At 55.7% G+C, this 14,607-nt stretch overlaps 3 protein-coding genes across 7 annotated transcripts in view; 2 read left to right on the top strand and 1 right to left on the bottom strand.

The window, feature by feature from the left end:
• HMGCL (3-hydroxymethyl-3-methylglutaryl-CoA lyase) overlaps positions 1 to 3,879 on the top strand; it is a 27,412-nt gene extending 23,533 nt beyond the window's left edge. The window contains exons 8-9 of one of the 2 annotated variants that reach the window (XM_003799757.3): positions 466 to 591; positions 3,225 to 3,879. In XM_003799757.3, the coding sequence (XP_003799805.1) occupies positions 466 to 591; positions 3,225 to 3,326 (228 nt within the window). In that variant the 3' untranslated portion in view covers positions 3,327 to 3,879. The remainder of the gene's footprint in view (positions 1 to 465; positions 592 to 3,224) is intronic. The other variant, XM_023519105.1, reaches the window with a different exon arrangement.
• Positions 3,880 to 4,754: 875 nt separating this feature from the next.
• On the top strand, positions 4,755 to 9,658 carry GALE (UDP-galactose-4-epimerase). Of its 3 annotated transcripts, none has more exons than XM_023519079.1 (11): positions 4,755 to 4,929; positions 6,551 to 6,676; positions 6,833 to 6,948; positions 7,037 to 7,150; positions 7,701 to 7,877; positions 8,167 to 8,280; positions 8,374 to 8,440; positions 8,536 to 8,621; positions 8,731 to 8,808; positions 9,006 to 9,120; positions 9,261 to 9,658. In XM_023519079.1, exons 2-11 carry the CDS (start codon positions 6,556 to 6,558, stop codon positions 9,317 to 9,319), a joined length of 1,047 nt encoding a protein of 348 aa, XP_023374847.1. In that variant the 5' UTR covers positions 4,755 to 4,929; positions 6,551 to 6,555; the 3' UTR covers positions 9,320 to 9,658. The 3 variants fall into 3 exon arrangements, with proteins under 3 accessions (XP_023374847.1, XP_023374848.1, XP_003799804.1); XM_023519080.1 differs by lacking the exon at positions 4,755 to 4,929 and adding an exon at positions 4,947 to 5,042; XM_003799756.3 differs by lacking the exon at positions 4,755 to 4,929 and adding an exon at positions 5,056 to 5,274.
• Positions 9,659 to 9,719: 61 nt separating this feature from the next.
• Positions 9,720 to 14,394, bottom strand: LYPLA2 (lysophospholipase II). Of its 2 annotated transcripts, none has more exons than XM_003799755.3 (10): positions 14,235 to 14,394; positions 12,450 to 12,553; positions 12,208 to 12,239; positions 12,022 to 12,087; positions 11,485 to 11,532; positions 11,317 to 11,387; positions 11,113 to 11,186; positions 10,939 to 11,040; positions 10,662 to 10,835; positions 9,720 to 10,572 (listed from the first exon to the last, which is right to left on the bottom strand). In XM_003799755.3, exons 1-10 carry the CDS (start codon positions 14,356 to 14,358, stop codon positions 10,522 to 10,524), a joined length of 846 nt encoding a protein of 281 aa, XP_003799803.2. In that variant the 5' UTR covers positions 14,359 to 14,394; the 3' UTR covers positions 9,720 to 10,521. The 2 variants fall into 2 exon arrangements, with proteins under 2 accessions (XP_003799803.2, XP_012666867.2); XM_012811413.2 differs by lacking the exon at positions 14,235 to 14,394 and adding an exon at positions 14,075 to 14,095.
• Between the last annotated feature and the right edge of the window lie 213 nt (positions 14,395 to 14,607).

Below are 14,607 nucleotides of genomic sequence, written 5' to 3'. Positions count from 1 at the left end.
AAAAAAAAAAACAACTGTAATCCTAGCACTTTGGGAGGCCAAGGCAAGACCCCTGTCTCTACTAAAGAAATACAAAAACGTGGCAGGTGCCTGTAGTCCCAACTACTTGGGAGGCTGAGGCAGGGGGATCACTTGGCCTAGGAGTTTGAGGTTGCTGTGAGCTATGACAGAACAGCACTGTATCCAGAAACAGAGTAAAACTCATGTCTCAAAAAAAAAGAAGCACTGTCTTTTTCACGTCAACAGAATCATAAGGCATAATTAGAATGATTCTCACTGTAAAACTGGTTCTCTACCTGTAGGTCACAGCCCATAGGAACTGTATTAAAAGGCTACGGCCCTAGGAAGGTTGAGAACCGCTTCTGTAGAACCTCAGGCAATAGATGACTGGGAGGTTTGCAGGGACTGGCTTTGTTGGCTCTGGTCCCTGGCAACGGCCATGTTTCACCTTCCTTATGTTTCCAGATGGGAGTGAGTGTTGTGGACTCTTCTGTGGCAGGACTTGGAGGCTGCCCCTATGCACGGGGGGCATCAGGAAACTTGGCCACTGAAGACCTGGTCTATATGCTATCTGGCCTGGGCATTCACATGGTAAGCCCGCCTGCCCCCTGGTGGTGACAGCCTTGAACTGACCGGGGCTGGGCCTGAAGCCAGAGGACTGAAGCTGATGGGTTGGTCTGGAGTTCTTGGGGAGTGGGTGCCTGGGAGTTGTGGATATTTTGTCAAATGTTTTTGAAGTAACAAAGTGTAGTTGAATGAGGTCATGAGTATGGCACAAGGAGGGCAGGGTCTCAGTATGACTGATAGTTCGGTTCTAGGAAGCACCAGGGTGTATGGAGAGAAAGGAATCAGATTCATGACCTGAAATGGGTCAGTCCCTTCTGGACCTTTGTTTTGTTCTCTATAAAATGAGGGAGCAGAGTTAGCCCACCAGAGCTCCACCACAGTCCACAGGGCCTTGGGTGGTGGGGTGGCAGCAGCTTGGGGTAGGATGGAACTGGGTTTAAAACCTAGTCTTGCCAGGCTGTGTGAGCTTACAAAAATTATTTCATCTCTTTGAGGATAATAATAGCACCGATACATAGGACTGTTTTGAAGATAAGTAAGAAAATGTCTAGAGCGGTGCCTGTGGCTCAGTGAGTAGGGTGCCAGCCCCATATACTGAGGGTGGCAGGTTCCAGCCCAACCCCAGCCAAACTGCAACAAAAAAAATAGCCAGGCATTGTGGGCGCCTGTAGTCCCAGCTACTCGGGAGGCTGAGGCAAGAGAATCACCTAAGCCCAGGAGCTGGAGGTTGCTGTGAGCTGTGACTCCACGGCACTCTACCAAGGGCGACAAAGTAAGACTCTGTCTCTTTAAAAAAAAAGAAAAAAGAAAAATGTCTAGCACTCTGGGAAGACAAGGCAGGTAGATTGCCTGAGCTCACAGGTTCGAGACCAGCCCAAGCAAGAGTGAGACCCTGTCTCTAAAAAATAGCCAAGCATTGGCAGGTGTCTAGTCCCAGCTTCTCAGGAGGTTGGGGCAAGAGAATAACTTGAACCCAAGAGTTTGAGGTTGCTGTGAGCTATGATGCAACAGCACTCTACCAAGAGTGACAAAGTGAGACTCTGTCTCAAAAAGAAAAAAAAAATGTCTGTGGAATACTTGGCACAGAACTGAGCACATAATACACATCAGCAAGTAGGAGCTGTTGTTACGAGTAGAGGTTTTCTGCCTGGCCCTAACTCCTCTCTCTCGGCCTCACAGGCCCCACTTGAATGTGCACTTTTTGACCTCCATAGGTTAGGTCCTGTGCTAGGCCCTGGAGGTGCAGGACTGAACAGGACTGAGATCCCTGCCCTAGAGGTGGCACTACAAGCCATTACACAGATTGAGGCATCTTATACAAGGGAGAGCCAGAGGGGTAACCCCAGATGCCAGATAGACACGAGCTCACAGGCAGCTGGTGTGCCACTATTACGGAAGCAGCCTGTTTGTCTTAACCTTTATTTGTTCAGTATCATGGTTGTTCAGTCCAGTGTTTCACTGGTGGGTTTTTTTGAGAAGGAAAGAGTTCATTAACTTGCTGGCAGGGGTGCCCCCCAGCGGGCAGCCCTTAAAATAAAAATAATATAAAAATAACTTGCTGGCAAATGAGAAGGCTGGCAGACTCTTGCCTCAAAAAAATATCAGCGTCCTGCTGGGCACAGTGGCTCATGCCTGTAATCCTAGCACTCTGGGAGGCTGAGATGGGTGGATTGCCTGAGCTCACAGGTTCGAGACCAGCCTGAGCAAGAGTGAGACCCGGTCTCTAAAAATAGTGTTGTGGTGGGTGCCTGTAGACCCAGCTACTCGGGAAGCTGAGACTAGAGAATCACTTGAGCCTAAGAGTTGGAGGTTGCTGTGAGCTATGATGCCATTGCACTCTACTGAGGGCAACAAAGTAAGACTCTGTCTCAAAAAAAAAAAAAAAAATCAGTGTTCTCCCTCTGAACAGAAGCACAGAGCTTTTTAAAGGTTCCAGTTAATCCCATAAGCCCACTTTGGGCCAAGACAATCTTAAGGCCTCTGCCCAGATTCATCCCATTTTCAGATAAAACAGTCTTGTGACCTTCACCCAAACTTAAGTCCTGTCTTCAACTAAGATGGTTTTTTTTTTTTGAGACAGAGTCTCATTATGTTGCCCTGGGTAGAGTGCTGTGGCATCACACCTCACAGCAACCTCAAACTCTTGGGCTTAATCGATTCTCTTGCCTCAGCCTCCCAAATAGCTGGGACTACAGGCGCCCACCACAAGGCCTGGCTGTTTTTTGTTGCAGTTGTCATTGTTATTTAGCTGGCCCTGGCTTGGTTTGAACCTGCCAGTCTCAGTGTATCTGGCTGTAACCACTGTGCTCTGAGCCTAGCCAACTAAGATGATCTTGAGCTGTCACAAAGAGCACTGGCCTGAGGTAGAGATGTAGGTTTTAGTTACTAAACAAAAAAAATAAAAGTAAAGGAGTTTTGAAGAGAAAAAACTTGCTTAACCCCTTTGCCCTACAGCCATTCTGTGTTACACATTATCCACTGTCAGTTTTACCCTTCCCTGTCTGTGGGAAGAGGGGCAACATAGTACTTCCCTCAGGGTGCTAGGAAGGGTCTCTATCATAAAGGACCTCTTAGAAGTTTAATTTAAGCCAGTTTTTAATTCCCGGTGTTAGGGGCCTGTGGTGACTTAACTGCATCCTCTAACTTGTTTCTCAAAGGGTGTGAATCTCCAGAAGCTCCTGGAAGCTGGGGACTTTATCTGTCAAGCCCTGAACAGGAAAACCAACTCCAAAGTGGCTCAGGCTAGCTGTAAACTGTAAGACCCTGAGTCACATGAAGCCCTGGGGTCTAGTGAAATGGTACACAGGTGTTTCATGGAGGATGGGAACATGGAAATGAGAATGAGATTTAAAAGGAGCAGGCACACCACAGCCAGCTCTGCCTAGAGGTGTCTGCTGGCAGACGGGAGGTGAGGAGCTGAAGAACCAGTCCTCAGTATGGGTGAAGGGCCTTGGAGAGGCTGAACTCTCCCTTCACTGTGGCCCCAGTGGTCCTGCAATTCAATGCCTGAGGGCCAGGGGAGCCCCATTCCCTGTTTGGTATGATCCTCAAGGCTCCTCTGTGGATGACATCTGCCAGCTGACTACCTTCTCTACCTTTCACACTGCCATGGCCTTGGGGCCCCTGTTGTCTGGCTCCTTAGAGCAGGGGGCATGGAGGAGATTGTCCCCCACGCTGGCAGAGGGCATTCACAAAGTGAGGGCTAAGCTGCTGTGGTGGCCATCTGCCAACTCCAGCATCTCTGGAAAATCTGTATTCTGGGCATGATTTTTGAAAACAGCTTATGTAATTAAAGGTGTAATGACAGAACCATTACAGTATTCCGTGGATATGTGTGCATATGTCAGAGTGGAGGAATAAATATTTTCACAACCATTGCACAGAGAAGAAAGACTTCGAGCTTTTTTATTTGTCATTGCATTTCCTCCCTATTTTCCCACCAGAACCCCAGATCCATAGTGACTGGAAATCAATGGCTTGGGGCTAAGGAAGCTACCTGCAGCGGTTGCTGCCAGCACACCCAAAGGGCTGTTTCTGAGGCTTCTCCTCTGTGACCTGGGCTGTGCACAAGCTCCCCCGGAGCAGCAGCACCACTTGCTCCGCTAAGCCTCTCCACCTCGATGCTCCAGGCCCTGTGGTGGGGAGCACCTGTGCACTGTGCTTTTACGGCTGCTTCAGGTTTTATCACTCAGTATGTCGTGGCTTCCTACATATCTGCCCTAGTCCTGCCTTTTAAACAAAGTCATTTTCTAAGCGCTATTACGCAGGCCCGGTGCAGACAGACCATTCCCAGCAGGTGCGGGCTACGGTTTGGGAGGCTGAGAGGAGTTGGCACTGGGATGGTTACTGTGGCTTTAGAGCTTCCTCCAAGCTCATTCATTTATTTTCAAAGTAGACTTCCCAGAAGCACAGTCCCCTGCGGCCCCGACCCAATCCTGTCACTCAGCGCAGCCCTCTTGTGACTTCAGTTCCGTAGAGTTGGATATTTCATGCAGAGTTTGAATTAGGTTGGCAAGACAGCGGGAAGTTTGAAACCCTGCGGGTTAGAATGGGGCCGGGGCTTACCTGCCTGGTGCGAGAACCCAGGCAGGAGCGGCTCCTTGCCCCTAGTTGCCAGCACGTAGTCGGACTCGCGCTGTCCCCGGCTCCCCGCCCGATCCCGGTGGGAACGCTGGCTTCAGGACCACAGAGGCCTTTTGTCCTCCCGGCGTACCCGTAGTGGCAGCAACCTGAGCGACACGTTTCTCTGGGGGCGGAGAAAGGGCGGGATCAGGGTGGGCTGTCTGTTTTTAAAGGGACCACTGTTCGGGGCGCGGGAGGCGGCGCCGCTGGAGCCAGCGCAGGTTGGAGGAGCCCGAGCAGGTTCGGGAAGCGGGATGAAGAGAGGGGTGGGCTCGGGAGGGTCAGAGTGGTCCGCAGGGACCGAAGGAGTTTCAAGAGGCCCCTGACTGCCCTCCGAGCGGAGTCTTGCCAGGGTGGGTCCACTCCCTCTTCCCCAGTTCTCCGCTGCGGTGGCTGGCGTGGCCCGGGTTCATTCATTCCCGGCCCAGAGCCTAGACCGAGGCTCGGCTGCCCCCCTTTCTATCATACAAACTGGGGAAACTGAGGAGGCGACGGCTGAGCAAGGTCACTCCGCGGGTCCAGGGCGAAGCCGGCCTCACAGCAACCTTCCTGCCTACCACGGCCTGTCCGCGATCACTTTCCCGGGTCCGCACAGTGCGCGGGCTCGGCGGGGCGGAGCAGGGTGGGGGCGGTGAGCAGAGTCCAGGGGGGAGCAGTGCGAAGGGCGAAGTGCCTGGGAAGAGGAACCGGGCTGTCAGCCGGGAAATCCGGATTCCACCCGGCTATCACTGGCTGTGTGACCGCAAGCAACCGCGTCACCTCTCTGACCCTAGTATCTTTCTCTGTGAGGTGCCAGTAATAACACCTGCCGCATCAAGATATTGGGGAATTCAGAAAAATAATGCATAAGTTCCCGGCACAGAGTCAAGTGGGTTGGCGCTGGAGGAGCCCAAAGAGGATAGAGGCAGCCTAGGAGGCAGCCTGGAAGGCAGCGGCGGCAGCGGGCCCTGTCTCTGGGAATGAAAGGCCTCACTGTCTGGGGCGCCCTCCCTGCCCCGCCCCGCCCCCTCTGCCTGCAAAGCTGTTTAGGGCGGACGTGTACACCTGGCAGTGGAGACGGGGCCAAGTCCACGTCTACGTCGTCCAATCTAGGGAAGCATAATGTTGGGCAGGATCTCTTGCTCCAAGCCAGGAGTGGCCAGGAGTGACAGGCTGGCCCAGGCTTGGGCAGAGGTTCAGCTGGGGGTGGGGCCCACTCCAGGAGCGGTGCAGCAGCCCAGTAGCTGGGCTTGGCCTGCCTGGCAAAGGACCCCACCCTCGGGGCCATCCGGCTATTTCCTGCTTCCTCCTCGCTGACCCTTAAGTGAAATGGGGGCTGCCTAGAACAGCAGGAGCTAGTTTACACCTAACTGGCTAGGTGTTGGAGTTTCTGAGGAGGCCTGAGTCTGAGCCTGGAGAACCCCTGGTCCCAATCCTGCTGCCATGTTTCCTTCTGCCCAGGACTCTCCCATCCCTGTCACCTTGAGGAAGGGAACATTGATCCTCACATTCCATCTTCCTAACTCTGGATCAAATGGAACTAAAAACTATGTTGCTTTGTGCCTGCCTCAGTCTCCCCACCTGTACATGGCAGTCAGTCCTTAAAACCACCTCATTTAACTCTCACACTACCACATGATGTTTGCACAATTTTTAGCTCCATCTTAGAGATGGAAATTGAGACCAAGAGAAGGTAAGTGATGTTGGAAGCCTAAGGCCAAAAAGTGATGTTACCCAGACTTGAACCAGGGCTAACTCCAGAGCCACCCTGTTACTCAAGGCACACTGCCACCTCTAAACTCAGGGGGGCTTGACTCCGGGGGGAAGGAGGCCCTGAGCAGGCAGCCTCAGCTACTTCTGAGAATCCGTGTTCTGGGCGCAGGTGCCATGGCAGAGAAGGTGCTGGTAACAGGTGGGGCTGGCTACATTGGTAGCCACACTGTGCTGGAGCTGCTGGAGGCTGGCTACTCACCTGTAGTTATCGACAACTTTCATAATGCCTTCCGTGGTGAGCAGGGGTGGTGGGGCTGGGGCTCTGGAGAGGGTGGCAGAAGGAAAACCCGGGTTCCACCTCCATCACCAAGAGCCGTGTGTGTGTCTGGCTAGTCCCTGGGAAGCCAGCACCCCACCTCCTGATTTTGGCGGGCTCCATGTGCCCCACCAGGAGGGGGCGCCATGCCTGAGAGCCTACGGCGGGTACAGGAGCTGACAGGCCGCTCTGTGGAGTTTGAGGAGATGGACATCTTGGACCAGGCAGCCCTACAGCGTCTCTTTAAAAAGGTGAGTGCCTGGCTGGCAGACAGGCAGGGGGCACTGCCAAGGGCTAGGGCCTACAAAACAATTTTTGATCCTGGCTTTGCCCCTGCAGCACAGTTTCATGGCGGTCATCCACTTTGCCGGGCTCAAGGCTGTGGGCGAGTCAGTACAGAAGCCTCTGGATTATTACAAAGTTAACCTAACAGGGACCATCCAGCTTCTGGAGGTGAGAAGCATGGGGCAGGGACACAGACACTGGGAGGGTCCCTAGTTGGCCCCAGTCTGGCATGCAGTACCAAACACAGAGTCCAAGCTGTGTCATCTTGGATGCATGGCTTTACTTCCCAAGCCTCAGTTTTCCCATCTATAAAGAAGAGTGCTCATGACTTCAGCCCCACCCTCCTGTGGAGGAGTATCAGGGATTTGGAGGGGGGGAGGGAGGTTTTGAGACATAGTCTCACTATGTTGCCCTGGGTAGAGTGCTGTGGCATCACAACTCACAGCAAGCAACTGCAAACTCTTGGGCATAAGTGATTCTCTTGCCTCAGCCTCCCAAGTAGCTGGGACTACAGGTGCCCCCCACAATGCCCGGGTATCTTTTTGTTGCAGTTTTCATTGTTTAGCTGGCTCGGGCTGGGTTCGAACCTGCCAGCCTGGGTGTATGTGGTCAGCGCCTTACCCACTGACCTACGGCGCCACCAAGTATCAGAGTGTTTATAGGTGGGAATAGTGTGTGAGGTGGAAGCCATTGACACCTCCCTCCCCTCCGTGGTCAGATCATGAGAGCCTGTGGGGTGAAGAACCTGGTGTTCAGCAGCTCTGCCACCGTGTATGGGAACCCCCAGTATTTGCCCCTGGATGAGGCCCATCCCACAGGTGGCTGTACCAACCCTTATGGCAAGTCCAAGTTCTTCATTGAGGAAATGATCCGGGACATGTGCCAGGCAGACAAGGTGAGTTTCCCCCTTGATCCAGCCCCAGCTCCACTAGTAGACTGACTCCTTACAGCCCACCACCGGCCTCAGCAGGGGGGATCCTAAGCACCAGCTCCAAGGAAGCAGCTAAGGCTCAGCAAGTGGCAGTGACTTCCCCAAGGCCACACCACACTGGCAGGGAAGGCCCCAGCCCCTGTTTATTTCTAGAGAACAGTTGTGAGAACAGGGGGTGAGATAGAGGGCTGTGGATTCAGCTGGGACACGCTGCCTGTGCCCTGTCCCCTGTCATCTGACCTGTGTCCCACAGACCTGGAATGCAGTGCTGCTGCGATATTTCAACCCCACGGGTGCCCATGCCTCTGGCTGCATCGGTGAAGATCCCCAGGGCATCCCCAACAACCTCATGCCTTATGTCTCCCAGGTAAGGGAGAAGGGTAGGAACAGAGAGGAGGTGGCCTTGGGTTATAGCTGGTTCAGGGGACCTGGGAGGACCTGACCTGAAGTCTACCCCCAGGTGGCAATTGGGCGGCGGGAGGCCTTGAATGTCTTTGGCAATGACTATGACACGGAGGATGGCACAGGTGAGCCTAGGATCAGGAGGACCTAGGGTGGGAGCCAGGAAGGAACCAGAGGTGGAATGAACAAACTTCCCATCAAACCACGCCCTCCTCTGTAGGTGTCCGGGATTACATCCATGTCGTGGATCTGGCCAAAGGCCACCTGGCAGCTTTGAGGAAGCTGAAGGAGCAGTGTGGCTGCCGGGTAGGCAGAGAAGGGAGAAGTGAGGGAGGGGAGGGGCTGCATCTGGAAGGTGGGCCCAGAGAAGTGGCTAGTCCAGCCCTTTCCACAAAGCTTGTTCATTCCCGGGCAGATCTACAACCTGGGCACTGGCACAGGCTACTCAGTGCTACAGATGGTCCAAGCCATGGAGAAGGCCTCTGGGAAGAAGGTAGGCCACCCCCGACACAACCTCAACCCTCAGCAGCAGAAGAGTCCTGGCCCTTCCCCTTTGCCTACCCAGTTGAGTGTCCCAGCACTGTCCAGTCTTCTTTGCCCACCTGTGCTGCAAGGGAGACACTGCTAGCCAGCAGCTCGGCAGGTGGAGTTTAGGACTGGCTCAGCTGAACCACACAAATCCTCTTGCAGATCCCGTACAAGGTGGTAGCACGGCGAGAAGGTGATGTGGCTGCCTGTTATGCCAACCCCAACCTGGCCCATGAAGAGCTGGGCTGGACAGCAGCCTTAGGATTGGACAGGATGTGTGAGTGTTGGCCTGGCCCCTGGGGGAGAATTAGGGACTAAGGAGAGCTGATCACTTCTGGGCATGCCCACCCAGGGCTGCTCAGCAGGTGGTCCTGGTGTTCCAGTGTGGACCTGACCACAGGCTTTGCTCTGTCATAGGTGAGGATCTATGGCGCTGGCAAAAGCAGAATCCTTTAGGCTTCAGCACACAGGCCTGAGGACCCTCCCCTACCAAGGACCAGAAAAGGAAAAAAGAAGCAGCTGCCTGCTCTCTAGCCTCTAGCAGGAACCCAGGCCCCAGAGCCTCTGGGGCTAAGCCAAGGCCTTCCCTACCTCAGACCCCAGCTGGGCCTACTCAGCCCACCAGGCATGAGGCCAAGGACTCCACTGACCAGGAGTCAGGGGCCTCTAACTCTCATCTCTCACAGGGTCCAGGAACTCATCAGGACCACCAAGAGCGAGTGAGGGGGTAAAAGCCCCTCCTCCCAGGCACTAATTTACACTGCTCTCAAGAAACTTTCCAAACTATTTAAAATAAAAAAGTTTTCTTACACTGGAGCATATTCTTAAACATAGCTACTCTCTACTCACTGAAGAGAATCAGCCAGGCCTGAGAACTGAGGAAGCAATTTCTTTAATTTTATCGGAATCCAGGATACAACAAGAAAAACACCCAAAACCACATGGAGACAGAAGACAAAACACAACTCCCCACCACCTTCCTGCCCTAGAGTGGGAACAAAGTGGGGGTGAGACAGGTGGGGGAGACCTCCAGCCTCGGTCCGGCCCTGCAGGCTCCAGGCCTGCAGAGAGGAGGGTAACAGGGAGGCAGGACCCAACCCCCAAGTGGGGGAACAGCTGAGGGAAGCCCCCTTGAAAGACTCCACCTCCTCAATAGCGCTCCTGCCCAGGGCAAGGAGCCCACAGCAGCAGGGGGCCCCTGGGGCCATGGCCACATTCATGATTGAGAAGCAGCTAGTGTAGAGGCAGGAGAGACACACGATTATCTGGGCAGAATCAGTTGGGGTTAGGGGCCCAAGTGGGCCCCATGGGCCAAACCCTGAGGTCACAGGAGGGGGCCCAAAGCGGGGCTCATGAGTGAGGTCCTGAGTGAGTGGGTCAGCGGCTGGGCCCCTTTCTCCAGCTGCCTATAGCCCCTCCAATACTGTTGCCAGGGGGCCTGCCTCCAGGGAAATGGGATAAGAAAGCAGCTCACCCCTGCTGAAGACGGCCAGGTGGCTGAGGCCAGGAAGGAAGGCCTGGCCAGATCTTGCCATCTGCCCCAGAGGCCTATGGGAAGAGGATGGGGTCAGGAAGGGTGGGGACAGGGGCTCGACCGGCTCAGATCCAAGATGGTGCCACGCTTGCTTGCTGGGATCCCCATGAGCTTGGGGACTATGCTGGGGGCCAGCAACTCTGCTTAGACAGGAGGCAGCAGCTTCTCAAGAAATTCCTTCACAGCCGCCATCTCCTGGCAGGAAGCAAAAGGGGATTGTAAGAGGCCCCTGGCTGGAGGGAGGACAGAGAAAGGAGATGGGTGGGACTGGTCCCCCCACTGACCTGAGGACAGGAGCTGTGCATAACACCTGGATATGTCTTGAACTGGACCCTGGCAGGTGTGACAACAGACCGGAGCTTCTCAGCTGTCAGGGCCCCAAACCGTACAGGCACCATGGGGTCCAGCTCCCCATGGCACTGAAGGATAGCCAGGTCCTTGGCACTGCCATTGGCTGCCTATTGGCCAGACAAGACCCAGAGGGCAAAGCCAGTGCTGCAGCATAATCTCCAGCCAGAGGAGGACCCAAAGGGTAGGAAAGGGGCCTGTAGGGACACTCACCTGGGGGAAGGCCCGGTGCAAAGGGAGCCAACAGCTCAGTGCCACAATGCCAGCCAGAGGGTGGGGGCAGGTGAGGGCTGTGTAGAGGGACAGGGCCCCACCCTGGAGGCAGAAGAGAATAAGGTCATGAGGGAACAGCTCACCTTCCCACCCAGACCCCTTCTCCCCGCTCACCTGTGAAAAGCCTCCCAGGACGATACGATTGGCAGGGATCCCATTCTTCATCTCGTGCTCAATCAAGGCCTTGACTGCAAGGAGGGGGGATCAGTGGAAGGGGACAAGCTGCCAAGGGGCCCAGGAAGGGAGCCTGGCAAAGGCAGTGCCAGCATTTTCCTGGGGGTGGAGGAAAGAGGATGCTGAGGAGGGCTGGGGCCTTACTGTTCTCTGCTGCCTTCTTGATGCCAGCTTCATCTTCTGGGGCATCTGGACTCAACCCCATCAGGTCAAACCTGGGGAAGAAGAGGTGTTAGCAGCTACTGGAAGACTGTGGCCAACTCCTGCAGCTCCCTCAGCTCAAATCCCACCTTACTCCCCCAAAAAACTCACCAAGAGGGCATCACCATCTTCATGTTGAGTGTCACAGGGATCCTAGGCCTGAGGAGGGACAGCCAGAGGGCCATCATGCTCAGAAGGGATGAGAAAGCCACAGCACAGAACCCAGCGGGGGCAGAGGCACCCCAGGGGCCCCTCCTAGCAGGCAGAGCCTGTGTTTAAAGTGTTGCCAGGCAACTTGCCACGTGGGGCTGGAGCCTGTGGTTGGGGCATCACTAGCGAAGGAGCAGCAGCAGAGCCCAACACTCAGCATGACGGGGTCCCAGCAGCCGGTAAGTGCTTGGGGAAGGGGTGCAGGGAGGTGCTGGTTCTAGGAGACCTGAGCTTGAGGAGGCCCTAGGGCTGTGGGCTGGCACTTGGCCCCAGAGCTGGGGCCTCCACAGAAACTAAGGCTGAAAAGGGCACTTCTGGCTGCCTGCCCTGAGCCCTAGCCCCAGGATGCAGCAGGCAGGAGACAGTCCAGGGCCACAGGACCACCCCCGGCTGATTCCCAGCCTAAGTGCCCCCCCCCCTTGCTGGGGTGACACTCACGCATGGGGACAGATGTATTTGACATGAGGGAGCCGGATGGTAGAGAGGGCGTCAGCCCAGCTGTGCCTGTAGGGGGGAAGGAAGAGGGGCCCAATGTGGGAAGAGAAAGGGAGGGCTACAGCCTCTCTGGCCCTGCCCACTGGGCCTGGGGCCCTCCCCCAGGAGCAGCCCTCCCAGCTCACTCACCCTGTGTCTCCAAGTCCATGTAAAAAAATAACCTGGAAAAGGATGAGAAATAGGGAGATGGGGAGGTTTCCCTTAGGTCCTCAGGCCCAGGGGGACTGAGGTAGCAGTCAGCTGGGCTATGAACCCCAAGCCTCCTGGCCTTGGGCTACTCCCTTCTCATCACTGCCACTTCCATTTTCCATATCCCCCCACACACACCAGGTCTGGTATGGGGGCTGCCAAGGGTAAAAGGGGACCCTTACCGCAGCCGTTTCCCGCTCAGCTCCAGACACAGTGGCAGCATCGGTGAGCAGGGGCACAGACATGGTGTTACCACACATACACCACAGGGCTCCACCTCGGGGGCCTGTACCATGGGGGCAGTGGTCAAGAGCAAGGACAGGCAGAGGAGACTCCAGGCTCAAGGAGCTCACCCAGACCATCAGCCCCCACACAGTACCCAGGTTCCATTCTGGGCAGAAAGGGAAATAGGCAAGAAGTTCCCAGGCAGAGAGGTAGGAAGTTTGCCTCCATTCCAAGGCTGAAAGGCAGAGGCAACCACCCTAGTGGCCCAGAACTCATGTCCTTGGTTCTGGCCCAACCACAAGCTCTAAACTTTATTTTTCTTTCTTTTCTTTTTTTCTGAGGCAGAGTCTCACTCTGTCGCCCTCAGTAGAGTCCCATGGTGTCACAGCTCACAGCGACCTCCAACTCCTGGGCTTAGGCGATCCTCCTGCCTCAGCCTCCAGAGTAGCTGGGACTACAGGTGTCCACCACAAAGCCTAGCTATCTTTTGTTGCAGTTTGGCCTGGGCTGGGTTCGAACCTGCCACCCTCGGCATATGGCGCCGCCCAACACACAGGCTCTAAGCTTGTTGGAGATGGGCAGAGGCAGGGCTTGGAGGCCCACGGGGTGGGGGAGGCAGGGTGTCCCTGGGGGCCCACTGCGTCCCTGAGGCAGGGTGTCCCTGTCCTTCTCAGTGGCTACCTGCCTCCTCCCCGCTCTCCAATCAGCCTTTCTCCAGAGCCCTTGAGTCCCCTCCTCCTCAACTCCTGGCCTTACTGGGAAATGAAGGGGAGAAAAATGCCAGGGAAATATGCTTCCAGACCCTGCTCCCCCCACATCCCCACATCTCCAACCTTCCTCCTCCCATCCAGCCCCCATCCAGCCTGCAGAGCAGTTTCTGGCTCAGCTATTCCCACAGCCCAGAGGGGCTGTCCATGTCCCTAGGAAGAATAAGGACTCTGGTCCACCACCCACTACAACCTGGTGCTCCACATTCCCCTGACAGAGCTACCTGCAGCCGCCGCCACAAATGAGCCCCCGGCTTGACCACACTCTGGGACTCCCAAACACAAAGAATGTCAGGCTGCCTGGCCCCTCCCCTTCCTTATCATCCTCCAAACTCGCCGCCGGAAGCTTCCACTACCTGCCTCTTAAGTGCCTGCCCTTCTCGGCGGCGCCCACCCCTCTCAACTGGCTTCCACCTTCTATCTCTGACCCCCGAGATACCTCCCCACAGTGGGATCTTTCACCTCTGACCCTGAGGTCCCTCTCCCCGTTGGGGAACCCACCTCCCGCCCTCAGCTGGGATTCCCTTCCTTCTCCACTGTGAGGTCTTCCACCTTTCAGAGGGGTGTCTTCTTCCCTGGCCTAGAGTCTCCTTCCCACGCTTAAAACTTCCACCTTGACCCAGGGTTCCCTACACTGGGAACTTCACAATGGGTCACCTCCTCCCCACAGTGACATTTCCCACCCTGACCCAGGACTCGCACCTGCCCACAAAGAGCCCTCTACCTTTGACCCTGGGAAGCTCCTGCCCCACAATGAGATCTTCCACATTGGACCGCTAAGTCCCCTCATCATACCCGGGCACTCCCTTGCTCACCCCTGCTCCACTCCCAAAGTCCGCAAGACTGGACAGCGCCTTCGCACCTCACTCCCCACCCCCATTCTTCACCATCTCGCTGCCCCTCCCCACCCCGGACCCTCCCGGAGCTCCGGCCTCCCCACATTCTGTCCCTCCGCCGCCGGCCCGCCCAAGGTACCTCCACTCCCTGGGGCTCTCGAGACCGCTTGGGCTATTCTCCTCCTTCTCCCGCACAGACACACACTCTTCCCCCTCGGCCGCCCCCGCCGGAACTTCCGTTCGAGTCCCGGGAACCCAGCCATCCCGCTGCCGGAAGCGGCCTGGCCAGCGTTACGGAACCCGGAAGTGAGCACAGGGCTTCGCGGAATGGAAGCTGCCATGTTGGAGACGGTGGGGCCACTCCCTGTCATTCAGCGGCGGAATCGCGGAGTTTTCACCCGCTCCCACCTGCCACACCACCACCTCCCATAGGCCTCCTGGAGGAAAGCTGTCCGGAAGGAGAGGCTTCCCTGGTACTATGATTGGCATAAAGTTTACCATCTTCCCAACCC

This window comes from Otolemur garnettii, unplaced genomic scaffold (assembly GCF_000181295.1).
Source record: "Otolemur garnettii isolate 467f Iridium unplaced genomic scaffold, OtoGar3 scaffold00156, whole genome shotgun sequence".
In the NCBI taxonomy this organism is placed as follows: domain Eukaryota; kingdom Metazoa; phylum Chordata; class Mammalia; order Primates; family Galagidae; genus Otolemur; species Otolemur garnettii.
This window is presented reverse-complemented; position numbering and strand designations above follow the sequence as displayed.

Excerpts from the sequence above, each read along its gene's own strand:
- LYPLA2 (XM_003799755.3), bottom strand. The coding sequence starts at position 14,358 with ATGGCTGGGTTCCCGGGACTCGAACGGAAGTTCCGGCGGGGGCGGCCG. Across the intron at positions 12,554-14,234 it reads GAGAGCCCCAGGGAGTGGAG|GCCCCCGAGGTGGAGCCCTG; the intron begins GTACCTTGGGCG and ends CCCATGGTACAG. Across the intron at positions 12,240-12,449 it reads CTGAGCGGGAAACGGCTGCG|GTTATTTTTTTACATGGACT; the intron begins GTAAGGGTCCCC and ends ATCCTTTTCCAG.
- GALE (XM_023519079.1), top strand. The coding sequence starts at position 6,556 with ATGGCAGAGAAGGTGCTGGTAACAGGTGGGGCTGGCTACATTGGTAGC. Across the intron at positions 7,151-7,700 it reads GGACCATCCAGCTTCTGGAG|ATCATGAGAGCCTGTGGGGT; the intron begins GTGAGAAGCATG and ends CTCCGTGGTCAG. Across the intron at positions 8,622-8,730 it reads AGGAGCAGTGTGGCTGCCGG|ATCTACAACCTGGGCACTGG; the intron begins GTAGGCAGAGAA and ends ATTCCCGGGCAG.